This window comes from Pogona vitticeps, chromosome 1 (genome assembly GCF_051106095.1).
Source record: "Pogona vitticeps strain Pit_001003342236 chromosome 1, PviZW2.1, whole genome shotgun sequence".
NCBI lineage: Eukaryota > Metazoa > Chordata > Lepidosauria > Squamata > Agamidae > Pogona > Pogona vitticeps.
In genome coordinates, this window is record NC_135783.1 from 168,659,657 (window position 1) to 168,673,075 (window position 13,419).

Here is a 13,419-nt window from a genome sequence, read left to right on the forward strand (position 1 = left end):
AACCGCGCACTCGCGCGTCCTCCCCCCCCCACTTTCCCTCTTCCTCCTCGTCCTTCTCCTGACACCCCCGGGGACAAAGGCAGGCTGTGAGGCAGGCAGGCGAAGAGAGGGAAACCACGCACTCGCGCATCCTCCCCCCCACTTTCCCTCTTCTCCACCTCTTGCTGCCGACCCCCCAAGCCTCCCACAGAGTTGGGCGATCAGCTGTTTGGCGGTTCTAAAATGGCTGCAGGACACCCGAAATGGCCGCACGCAGCGTTTTCGTGCCCTCCCCTCGCTTACCGAGGGCGCAAAAATGGCTGCCGCTATGGAGGAAACTTCGCTGAACGGTAAGTTTAGGGCCCATTGGAACGCATTAAACGATGTTTAATGCGTTCCAATGGGCTTTTACGTTCTGTTTAGCGACGATTCCACATAGCGAGGGTTAATCCGGAATGGATTAACCTCGCTATGCGGGGCACCACTGTACAGTTTTCCAAAACTGCTTCTTCATAATTCCAGATCTTTCTACTAATATTTCTCTATGTTCATATAAATTTATCTGCTGCCATGGCACTAGTAATGTATACAGTGATTTAAAGTTCTACTCTGTGTATTCAAATAAATCAACCACTGCTTTTCAATATAATTTTCCTTTTGAACTTTTAGGATTTGGTGCCTTTGTGGATAAGACTGTCCTCCCCTTCGTCAACACACACCCAGAGAAGCTGAAGAATCCCTGTCCAAACAAAGAAACAAAGTGCCAGCCACCCTTTGCTTTTAGACATGTGCTCAGTCTCACAAATGATGTCGAGAGATTTGAAACAGAAGTAGGGAAGCAGGATATATCTGGCAATCTTGATGCGCCAGAGGGAGGACTTGATGCAATGATGCAAGCTGCTGTCTGTGGAGTAAGATCTCAGAAAACTCATGTGATAATGGATACTAGGGTGGAGAAGTGGCTAAACCATACATGGAAATAAAAAAATGGGAGATGATTCCTCCAAATAGTTTTCATTTTTCAATATATGTGGCTGCTACTGTGTTTCCCCGAAAATAAGACAGGGTCTTATATTAATTTTTGCTCCAAAAATGCATTAGGGCGTATTTTCAGGGGATGTTTTATTTGTATTCGCGAAGGCTTTCACGGCCGGGATCTAATGGTTGTTGTGGGTTTTTCGGGCTCTTTGGCCATGTTCTGAAGGTTGTTCTTCATAACATTTCGCCAGTCTCTGTGGCCGGCATCTTCAGAGGACAGCACTCTGTGTTTGGGAGAAGTATTTATGGCTGTGAGATCAGCTTTTATTTTTTCATGTACAGCAATCTACATTTATTTAAATACAGTCATGTCATCTTCTGGTTGCTGCACAATGGTGGACGGCGGGGTTTCACTTAACTGGGGCTTATTTTTGGGGTAGGGCTTATATTACGAGCATCCTAAAAAAATCATACTAGGCTTATTTTCAGGTTAGGTCTTATTTTCGGGGAAACAGGTTTTTGACATGCACCCCATGCCCTGTTTGTTTTCCCCAAACCACAGGCCCATGCTGGTGACGTTTTTTCGCTGCCATCAGTGCATTTCTTTTATTCACAATGTAAATTATTTTACTCAAGCACTGGCTCCCAACAATTGGAAGATAATAAAGTTACAGATGTTCATTTTTTAGTTACTCAGAATCACAATCATTATCAGTTATTTTTTGTTTACTTATTTGCAATTTAACCAACTTATGTAATTACTTGTTACAACTCACACTTCTAACTTTGACTATCTAGCTCTTTCTGCGAATCTCTCTATTTCATTTCTCATACTCTCTCTAACTCTCTCCCTGACACAACTGCCTCCTTCACAAGACTCTGCCTCCGCCCCTCCTGTCCTCCCATTGGCTCATGCAAATGAGGTACCGATGTGATTGACAGGAGTGGCATGGGCATTTAATATTTTACCAATACCTACCATTTTTAACTATAGGGCTATCGATACATAGAAGTACAAGGCTCAACAAACCATGTTTTATTATATTTTTGTTAATTATTTATATTTATACCTGGCTGTAAAGGACCCCAAAACAGCTTATAGTGAAACAGAATAGAATACATACAAACAATGTAGCGATAAAATAACTAGTGATAAAGCAAATAAAATATAGTAATAGTATGAAATGTAAAAATAGTATATTCTGGTAAATCATTCAACTTATGCACTACTCTGAAAAAAAGAAAACAGTCTTGAGAAGACAGCAAGTAGTAGCTAGCTGAGCCTTCTTCAGCAGTGTGTCTCAAAAAGCATGTGCTTTGGTGGGTTGTCCTTTTTCACAGTTTTGAAGGCGGGGCACCTGTTAACAGACCCTCCTCTACATCTTTGCAAGTGTAAGAAAGAGAGGAGACAGGAAGAAATGTCAAGATATTCATAGTCCAGATGATACAGATATATAGGGCAAAATCAACACTTCCAACTGGTCTTGAAAACTTGCAGCAGTACATTGCAGTTGCATACAGATTATTAGGACAAAATAGTTAGCCAGTAGCTGGTTCTACAAATCTAGAACAACAAATATAGCTGGGGTTTTGGTTGCTTAAATACTATTGCAGTTCATTTGCCAGGTGTAGCCTCCTACCTGGAATGATTTTAAAACTGGCAGATCTTTGACTTGCAGGATCAAAATTGAATAATGTTGTACAACCTCTTCAGGTGTCTTCATACCACAAGAAGAAGTCAACTGGGGAGTGAGTGATTTGCTTCTAACTTCCATAAGTAAGGCTGTCTCTCTGCTGGATTAACCAGATGCAAAAATAATGTTTTAGATTATATGGAGATGCTGAGGAAACAGAAAACACAAGTGTCTTATTTTTCTTTCAGTCACATATTTATCATAGAAGCCAATCTGAGAAAAAAAAATCAAGAAATAGTGGCTTAAATTCTACAATATCAGTTCATTATTGTTTTATGTGGAACTGCTTTTTAACAACAGGTTAGCTGGAGAACAAACTGGTTCACAAGGCCGAATAATATTTTCCAAGGAAATCTCCAAGTTAAAATTATTTTAGTATGCAAATAGTTCTCTTTTATTGGACAAAGGTGAAGATGCATTGATCTTTGTGTCCCTACTTTGACTTTTTGATTGGTTGGGTTTTTGTTTTTGTTTTTTTACCTTTACAAATATATACATAGGTATGTGCCAGTGTGTTTGTGTGTCTAGCTAGCTAGCTAGCCAGCTATCCACCTATCTTTCCCTCTTTCTACTTCAGAATAAGATTGGCTGGAGTAATGTGACCCGTCTGTTGGTATATGCTACAGATGATGGTTTCCATTTTGCTGGTGATGGTAAGCTTGGAGCCATCTTAACACCTTATGATGGGAAATGCTACCTTGAAGAAAATATGTATAAACGAAGCAATGAATATGTAAGTACTTAAACCTAATAATACATGCCATAAAATAGCTGTCAACTGATCTGGTAATTAATCTGCTACTCAGTTTAAAGCCAGATTGTATCTTTGCAACTGATTGCTTGGGAGGACAATTTAAAAACTTTATTTTCCTAAGGCATATTGTGCAGTCCAATTTGCTAATAATTGAATTATGGTCTATATCAGTGGTCCCAAACCTTTTTTAAACTGGACTGGTTGGGGTGGGTGGGGTCTGTGGGGGAGCACCCCCTGCACATAGGTGGGTGGGGTGAACTCACAGGTGGGTGGGGGTGCGCACACGTGGGTGGGCGAGGTGTGCTCGCGCACATGCATGGATGGTCATAGCACGCACAAGGATGGTCGTGCAGGTGGGCAGGTCAGGTGGGCGGGTGTGAGGGGCATGTATGCCGGGGGGAGATGTGTCTCCATGGCCCAGTCCTGCCAAGGCCACTGCCCGGTACCGGGTCGTGGACTGGGGGTTGGAGACCCCTGGTCTATATAATTATACAAGAGTATTACATAATATAACTACCTATATGCTTTGTGGTGCAGTGGTTAAACTGCAGCATTGGAGTCAAAATTCTGCTCACAACCTGTGTTCAATCCCAGTAGACTCAGGTAGCTGACTCAAGGTTGATTCAGCCAGCCATCCTTCTGAGATTGCTAAATTGAGCTCACTGGGGTGGGGACCAATGTGTAGCCTGCCTAATTAAATTGTGAACCACTCAGAGAATGTTTTAAGGACTATGGGCCGTGAATATGCAGTACACTTTGCTTTAGGTACGGCCTTAACCACAAGAATCCTTTAAGAAAAGAAAAGAAAAGAAAACTACATGTATTAAAATCCAAACCTGTGGATATCATCTGATTGTTGCCCATTATCTCACTTCTTATAGAACAAATGGGGAAGACAACTGCTGTTTGAAGCTACAAGTGCTTTCTAATATGGCTTTTATTGTGCAATTATCCAGTTGCATTGTCAAAATTTTACATGAGATACAAAAACTATAATCTTCAATTTGTAACCTGCCCGCATTTCAGTGTCTTTCCTCTTCCCATAAAAAACAATCCATCAAAGAGATAAAGATGTAATTGTCTTTTGTTTGGTACAACTAGAAGCTGTGGAAAATGTGGAATCACTCTATATGATTTCTCAGGAAAATCACATTAAAAAACATACTATGGTCCATCATTTTAAAAAAATATTCTGAAAGTGGTAAAAAGGATCTAAAAGCAAAATATTTGTTAACTTTACACATTTACTGTCCAAGACAAAAATCCAGGAAAATTGATTATTGTTCATACTTATTTGGAAAGAGCCTTCACTGCTGTTTCCTTTGTCACACAGGATTATCCATCTGTTGGTCAGTTGGTACAAAAACTTAAAGAAAATAATATCCAGCCCATTTTTGCGGTTACCAGTAAAATGGTTGATACATATAAAGTAAGTAACATTTTCAGTTTGTGTCTGTCGTGAAACTAATTAAATGTCATTGGAAGCCATTTAATTAATACATGAGAAAGAGCTTATTTAGTTTATACTTACACATTGCTATCAGGATGTGATACATATATTTAACACAAGAAGACTATACTTTCAGTATGTTTCATTTCTGGGCACAATTCAAAGTGCTGGTTTTAACCTATTTATTTATTTAACCTATTAATTTAACCCTTAACAACTTGAGTCCAAGCTATCTCAAGAACCACATCTCCCTTTATGAGCCTGCTTGGGTGTTAAGATAATCACAAGAGGCATGTCTAGGAGAGGTTTTAAAATGGATTGTATTTTGTTTCTTCTACATCTGTTTTTCATACTGCTTTTACCTAACATTTTTAATATAATGTTATTAAATCTTCTTTAATATTTGAATAATTTACTGTTTTTAGCTTTTAATTTTGTGTTTTTAATTATGTAAGCTTCTTTGGATCTTTTTGTAGGAAAAAGGTAGGGTAAATACATACATACATACATACATACATACATACATACATACATACATACATACATACATACATACATACATACATACATACATACATACATACATACATACATACATACATACAGTAGTGCCTCGCTTAACGAGCACCCCGTTTAACGGCGAATCCGCATAGCGATGTTTCTAATGGCAAAAAATTGCTTTGAGATGATTGGTAAGCTGTTTCGCTTACCGATTTTTGCATAGCAATGTTTTAAAAACAGCTAATCGGCGGTTCCAAAATGGCCACCGGGAAAAAATGGCCGCCCGCTGTGTTTTCGCGCCCATTCCTCGCTTACCGGGCAGCGAAAATGGCGGCCGTATGGAGGATTTTTGCATAATGGTGAGTTTTTTGCCCATAGGAACGCATTAAACGGGTTTTAATGCATTCCTGTGGGCTTTTTTATTTCGCATAGCGACGAATCCGTATAGCGATGATTTTTCTGGAACGGATTATCGTCGCTTTGTGGGGCACCACTGTACGTACATACATACATACATACATACATACACACACACACACACACACACACACACACACACACACACACACACATACATACATACATACATAAATGTTTGCTCTTCCTTCGTAGAAACTCAGTGAGATGATTCCAAAGTCTGCTGTAGGAGAACTCCAAGGAGACTCAAATAATATCATCCAACTTATCCAGGATGCTTACAATGTAAGTACCATAACAACTAGGTGCCGACTGAACTCATTACACCTGAAAGAGATTCAGGAAGGTTACATGGACTAACATGGTATGGGCAAATGCTGCTCAGTAGGATGCTCTAAAATGGAGGACATGATACATTTTCTAAGTCAAAATACAAACCGTAGTCAGAAGTCAGAGTCCAAAGCCAAGTGTCCAGAAAACAAGGTCCAAGATAAGCAGGAGCATGGATGCAAACCAGAGTGCTGACGTTGCTTCTGCAAGCTTCCAAGCCTCTGGGTGCAGATTTTATAGCAGCAGCAGTCATCTAAACACTTCATCCTGCTAAAACTCAGGACTGGTTGACCTGATGTTCCTATGGGAAGCATTCATGCGATTTTCTGCCCTTCATGTCATGAGTGTTTGCCAAAGCTTAGCCCTCACCCTGGCTACTGGGGGAGGAGAATCTGGTGGTGATTCAGCTGTCTGTGATTCTGATTGCCCAGCATTTTCCTCAGCTGTAATTAACCCTTCAGATTCCAGATCTTCTTCGGCTAAACTCATGACAGCTATCTACAATCTTTGTATTTGTGCACCAGCTTTTGTTCACATACTGTAAAGACTTAAACACCCTCCTTTGCTCTTTCAAGTATCCCTGCTCCTGTCTTGTCGGTAAGCTATGTAGCCCTCCAGCTCAGCCACTGTGCCCAGGACAGAAGAGTGAAACCAGGTTACTGTGATTAGCAAAATGCAACAATCATTAATAAGTTTGCTCTTTACAATCTGCAGCCTTAATGCATCCATTTTGTTAGCAAGCAATCTCGTGTTGGTAAGAAAAATGCTTGGAATTGGAGGCTTGTGTGGAGATTTACTGAACTTTGCAAAATCGCCAGCAGAACAATATCTCTCTCTCCTTCTGTCTCTCCGCCACCTCTGCCTCCTTCCCACTGGAATTGTAATCCAAGGTTCTCCCAGGGTCCTAGCTACCTCCTATATGTTGTGAGAACAGATAAAATCCTCTGTAATAGTCATTTCGCATTTCGTTCCAAGTTGTAACAAAGTTTGCCAACTGTAGGATCCTTTCACCCCACCGAATGTGTTCATAACAAGCAATAATGGTCCGCCCTCGAAGGCTACTGGATCCGATTGGATTCCAAGATGCCATGAGAGGGTTCAAGGCTGACCTGGCTGGCGCTCCTGTCGAGGCTCTGGTTGACGGATGGTTTACCGCCGCGACTAGTGCCGTAGACACGATCGCGCCTAAACGCCCTCTCCGCCGCAGAGATCGCCCGGTGCCCTGGTTTAACCAGGATCTTCGGGTGTCGAAGCGGGTCAGGAGACGGCTAGAGCGCAAATGGAGAAAGGACCCGACGGTTTTCAATCGTATAGCTGTTAAGGTCGCGACTAACCTTTACCAGGCAAAGGTAAAGGCTGCCAGTAGAACTTACCTCGCTAACCGGATAAGTGAGGCGTCTAACCAGCAGGCGGAACTATTCCGCATAGTACGCGACCTATCCGGAGTTGGCCCGGGAGATAGGCCTCCCCCTAGCTTTACCCCGGACCAATTTGCAGCATTTTTTAAAACTAAAGTGGAGGCCATCCGCCGGGATCTCGCTCCTTTTTTGAATACAGTGAGTCGAGTTGAGATGTCCAGCGCTCCGCCTTGCCCAGTGTCCTTTGACTCCTTTCAGCCCGTAGTGCCCGACACTGTCGCCAGGACGCTTGATCGCTGTCGTGCCACCACCTCCTCTTTGGACCCTTGCCCGGCCTGGCTAATCAAGGCAGCCAGGCCTTCAACAACGGAATGGGCTACTGCAATAATTAATTAACACTCATTAGGCCCATAAGAAAGAGACCTTGTTTGGCGGCGGACGAAATTGGCAACTATAGGCCCGTCGCCAATGTCTCTTTCTTAAGCAAGGTGGTCGAGAGGGTGGCGGCCGATCAGCTTCAGGCGTTCCTGGAAGAAACAGATGCCCTGGATCCGTTCCAGTCGGGCTTCAGGCCGCGCCATGGAACAGAAACGGCATTGGTCGCCCTGTGTGATGACCTATTGAGGGAGGCCGACAGGGGCAAAGTGTCTCTGCTGGTCCTCCTCGATATCTCAGCGGCCTTTGATACCATTGACCACGGTATCCTCCTGGGGAGGCTCGCCAAGTTGGGGATTGGTGGCTGGGCTCTTGCCTGGCTCCGTTCCTTCTTGGAGGACCGCCCCCAGAGAGTACAGCTTGGGGAGAATGCCTCGGCCCCGTGGAGCCTCAATTGTGGGGTTCCACAGGGGTCAGTCATCTCCCCAATGCTATTTAACATCTACATGAGGCCGCTGGGGAAGGTCATCAGGAGGTGTGGAGCACAGTGCCATCAATATGCGGATGACACACAGCTCTACATCTCCTTTTTTCCAACCGCAGGAGATGCCATTCGGTCCCTTCGGCGTTGCCTGGAGGCTGTGCAGGAATGGATGCAGGAGAACGGGCTGAGGCTGAACCCGGACAAGACGGAGGTACTGAGGGTGGGCGCCTCCCCACCTGGGGATATGGGAAACTCCCTCATTTTTGGGGGGGTGACCCTGCCCGCCAGGGATGGGGTCCGCAGCTTGGGGATCCATCTGGACCCGGCGCTTACTATGGAAACCCAGGTGGTGTCCGTGGTCCGTTCCGCTTTTTTCCATCTTAGGCGGATAGCCCAGCTGCGGCCCTACCTTGATGTGGGGTCTCTCACCACTCTGGTGCATGCGCTCGTAGTCTCAAGATTAGACCACTGTAATGCGCTCTACGTGGGGCTACCTTTGAGGCTGCTGCGGAAGTTACAGGTGGTGCAGAATGCAGCGGCCAGATTACTCAGTGGTGTGAGAAGATGCCAACACATCTCGCCCACTCTGGCCGCTCTGCATTGGCTGCCCATCCGATTCCGCATCGATTTCAAAGTGTTAATGCTCACCTATAAAGCCCTAAACGGTTTAGGACCTCGATATTTGGCGGAACGCCTTCTCCCACCAAGATCTACCCGTGTCAGCCACGCGAGCCAGGAGGTGAGGTTGAGGAGCCTAACGCCGAGAGAGGCCCGAAAAGAAAAGACCAGAAATCGGGCCTTCTTGGCGGTGGCTCCTCGCCTTTGGAACAACTTACCCCCTGAGATTCGCGCAGCTCCCTCGCTGGGCATTTTTAAGAAACAACTAAAAACACTGATGTATAGGCAGGCCTTCCCAACAACAAATTTTTGACAATTTCTTCTTTTATTCTGTCTTTATTTTCATTTTTGTCTTAGGTGTAAAGTTTTTAAAATTTATTGCTGTTTTTATTGTAAGCCGCCTAGAGTGGTCTAATTTGATCAGATAGGCGGGATAGAAATAAAATAAATAAATAAAATAAAAATAAATAAATAAGACACATAAAAATACACCCAAATTCATCCGTTCCTTCCACCAACCGACAGAGCATTCAGCCACAGCACCTTCCTGCGCAGCCATTTCCTCCTTCCTCCAATGAACTATTGGTTAGTGCTGTTAGTGACTGATATTTACCTCAGCCCAGAAAAGCACCTCTCAACCACATCTTCTCCAGGCAGCATGTGAAGTTGTAAGAACTCCAGTATTTATAACAATCTCCATTTGAATGAATTTCCAGTTAAACAAGAATCTCAATCCAGTATGTGCACAGGGACACAAACATACAAACTTTGCCAAGGATAAATCAGTACAGTGGTTTTGTTAACATCTAATCATTTGGTAATCATCTCATTTCTATAATGTGCCCAGGCCAAGAGGTTCTTTCAGCACAACGATCACAAGCATGCCTTATACACTGGGAAGCCACTTCTAGCACTCAAGCCAGTGACAGCGGACCTTTTGGGGCCCTAGTGTCCAAACTGGAAAAAACAAAAACTCAGTAGGTGGCAGGCCACAGTGGCAGAACCAGAAGTCTGCTGCTCCGGCTCCTAGCCCGCTGCCTGTTGAAGCGCCAGCACCGTGGCTATAACTGCCTCCTCAGGTTTGGCTGTGGGGCGAGGGGAGTAGCAATCCGGTGACTTCTGGCTCATGTGCCTGCAGAGAAGGCTCTGTGTTCCAGCTGTGGCACGCGTGCCATAGGTTCGCCATCACTGTGTTATGCTGTCCTGAGTAGGATATATATGTCTTTGGAAGAATATATAAAATTTCCTCCTTCCCTTTACTGTAAGCATTCCAAGTTATTTTTCCTCACACATAGCTGTAAGCTCACCACACTGGTTTGTCATATGCTGTTAACATAATTGCCACAGATATCTACAATAACTTCCTTTAAATCAATGCTTCATGTTTCGGTTGTTGTAGGTTTTTCTGGAATCTTTGGCCATGCTCTGGAGGTTTTTCTTCCTAATGTTTCACCAGTCTCTGTTGCTGGCATCTTCATAGGACAGTAGCTAGAACTCTGTCGTTCTGATATAGTCTGTGGGATTGTTATTTGTAGCTGTGGGATCAGGTTTTTGTTCTTTCGAGGAGATTGGGTGATTATTGTGATCGGGGTGTTTTTTGTTATGGGTGTATTGTGATAAGGGGGGAGATGATCTGTCGCTGTGACTGATGGGTGTTGTTAGCACGTGTTTTGTATGCAGCGATCACTGGTCCTTGTGGGTGGGTAGAGTTCATTGACCTTTTTGCAGGCTGCATTTTTCAGTGCTGGGAGACAGGTTTTGTTGAGTTTTAGACTTTCTTCTTTTTTGTTGAAGCTGTGCTGATGTTTGTGGATTTCAATGGCTTCTCTGTGCAGTCTAACATAATGATTGCTGGGTTTTGCCCAGTATTTCTGTGTTTTGAAATAGGATTTCATGTGCAGCTCATTTCAGGGCATGTTCAGCTACTGCTGATTTTTCCGGTTGTTTTCGTCTGCAGTGTCTTTCATGTTCTTTGATTGTGTTGTGGATGCTGCCTTTTGTGGTCCCAATATATCCCTGGCCACAACTGCAAGGTATCCAGTATATTCCTGCAGTGGTGAGAGAATCCCTTTTGTCCTTTGCTGATCATAACATTTGTTACATTTTTGTGGGGGGCCTGAACACTGTTTGTAGGTTGTGTTTTTTCAACAGTTTCCCCATGCAGTCTGTGACCCCTTTGATGTATGGCAGAAATACTTTATTTGTATGTGGCTGCTTTTCTTCTTCAGTTCAGTGTTGTTTTCTCAGTTTGATGGCTCTTGTGGTTTCATTCTTGGAATAGCCATTTGCCTGTAGGGCCCAATTCAGATGGTTTTCAGTGCTGAGAAATTGAGCTTCACACTTCCGATTCGCATGGTCTACCAGTGCTTTGATTATGCCTCTTTTTTGTTGTGGGTGGTGGTTAGAGTTTTTGTGTAGGTACCGGTCTGTGTGGGTACCTACACTGTATGTGTAGGTACCGGTTTGTGTAGGTACCAGTCTGTATATGCACAGGGACACACACATACAGTCTGTGTGGGTGGGTTTTATGTAGACATTGTGTCCCAATAGGAGGTCAGGTTTGCGTACAACCATAACACCTAAGAAATGGAGTTGATCCTCTATTTCTTTTTCCATGGTGAATTGTATATTTGGGTGGATGCTACTGAGATGGTTTAGAAGTTCTTCCAGTTTTTCTTCACTGTGACTCCAAATTGTGAAGGTATCATCCACGTATTGGAACCAGATTGTGGGTGCAAAGGGTGCCAAAGCCAGGGCCTGTTTTCAAAATGTTCCATGTAGAAGTTTGCTACAACCAGGCTGAGGGGGCTCCTCAAGGCCACTCTATCTATCTGTTCATAAAAATCATTATCCCACCGAAAGTAGCTGGTTGTTAGGCAATGTTGGAAAAGGGCCATGATGTCTTCTGGAAAGATCTGCTGGATGAGTGTCAGTATGTCCTTTATCGGTACCTTGGTGAATAGGGATACTAGGTCAAAGCTGATCAGTCTGTCCCTGGGTTTGAGTTTTAGGGTGCTGACCTTGTTTATGAAATGTCCTGAGTCTTTGATATAGGATGAGGTTTGCCCAATGTGGATCTGTAGGAGGATGGCTAGGTATTTTGCTAATTCAGGGAGCCAGTGGCACCTACAATAGGCCTGAGTGGGATTGAGTCTTTGTGGATTTTGGGGAGTCTGTATAGTCTTGGTGAGAGAGCTTCATGTTTTATTTTGTTTCCCCTTTAAACACTTTGTTCTTCTTCGTGGCCTCTGAAAATGCACACATATGGGTTTTGTCTGCACCTGTGCTGACGTTCTCAGAAGATTCTAGAGCTAAAAGTAACAATTTTATGGCATGATCCCCCATGAGGCACACATGCTTCTACCACTCACGATTCCCCTCAGTTCCTTTTTTCCAGCATGCTGAAAGGTTATTTGGAAAGACAGAGCGACTTTTGAGCTACATTTAGCGATTATTGCTTATTTCCCTTGATTAATCTCAGCTTGATTTTACAGTGGTGCCTCGCATAGCAAGGTTAATCCGTTCCGGATTAACCCTCGCTATGTGAAAACATCGCTGTACGGAACGGGGAAAGCCATTGGAACGCATTAAACTTAGTTTAATGCGTTCCAATAGGCTCCAAAACTCACCGTTCGGCGAAGTTTTCCCATAGCCGGCAGCCATTTTCGCGCCCTCGGTAAGCGAGGGGAGGGCGCGAAAATGCTGCGTGCGGCCATTTCGGGGCTTCCGGTGGCCATTTTGGAGCCGCCGAACAGCTGATCGTCGGGTGTCGCAAAGCGAAGATCGGTAAGCGAAACGCTTACTGATCTTCGCTATGCGAGTTTCGCCCATAGGGGCCATCGGTATGCAATCACATTTGCGATCGCAAAACCCTAATCGCTATGCGATTTCATGGTTATACGGTGCGCTCATTAAGCGAGGCACCACTGTGCTTTATTTTTCTCTCTCCCAATTTGGACTTCCCTTCCCCCCCGCAGGCTCTTCAACCAGTTTCCTCCCCCCCCCCATTTATGGCCTCTTTGGCTCCTTTTAAAAGGTGCATGGGCTCCAATAGCAAGGTGCCATACTCTGATGGTCATGATAAATGCCTTTTTTTGTCAGGGCAAGCAACATCAGACCCAGACCTAGGCAGCCTGTAAAAATCTTACTAAACCCGCACTCAAACAAAGGCTACAGAGACTTAGGTCTTTGGGAAGCTGCAATGAACCCAACATCTTCGGCTCCTTCTGCGACTCAATCGCCTGAGGGATTGGTAGAGCGACATCCGCGTCTGCTCCCAGACCCATGACCCCTGTGATAAGCTTGGTTATGAAAGTTCATAAAATGATTTATTGATGGGATTTGTAATCACAAAGTTAGCCAGAATGAATTCATCTTGGTTTCTGTGTGTGAGTTGAGAGTGGAAATTTCCAAAGTTGATTCCTAGCTGTACCTCTGTACTGTCCAGCGTGGTCTTATCTCGTAACTAAGCAACCTGGCTA

General features: G+C 44.1%; 1 protein-coding gene across 4 annotated transcripts in view; it reads left to right on the forward strand.

Annotated features, from left to right (window-relative positions):
• ITGB2 (integrin subunit beta 2) overlaps positions 1-13,419 on the forward strand; it is a 98,883-nt gene that overhangs the window by 38,407 nt on the left and 47,057 nt on the right. For 3 of the 4 annotated variants that reach the window (XM_020809213.3, XM_020809218.3, XM_020809215.3), the window contains 4 exons: positions 649-890; positions 3,229-3,384; positions 4,739-4,834; positions 5,969-6,058. In XM_020809213.3, coding sequence (XP_020664872.1) covers positions 649-890; positions 3,229-3,384; positions 4,739-4,834; positions 5,969-6,058 — 584 coding nt within the window. The remainder of the gene's footprint in view (positions 1-648; positions 891-3,228; positions 3,385-4,738; positions 4,835-5,968; positions 6,059-13,419) is intronic. The other variant, XM_072994750.2, reaches the window with a different exon arrangement.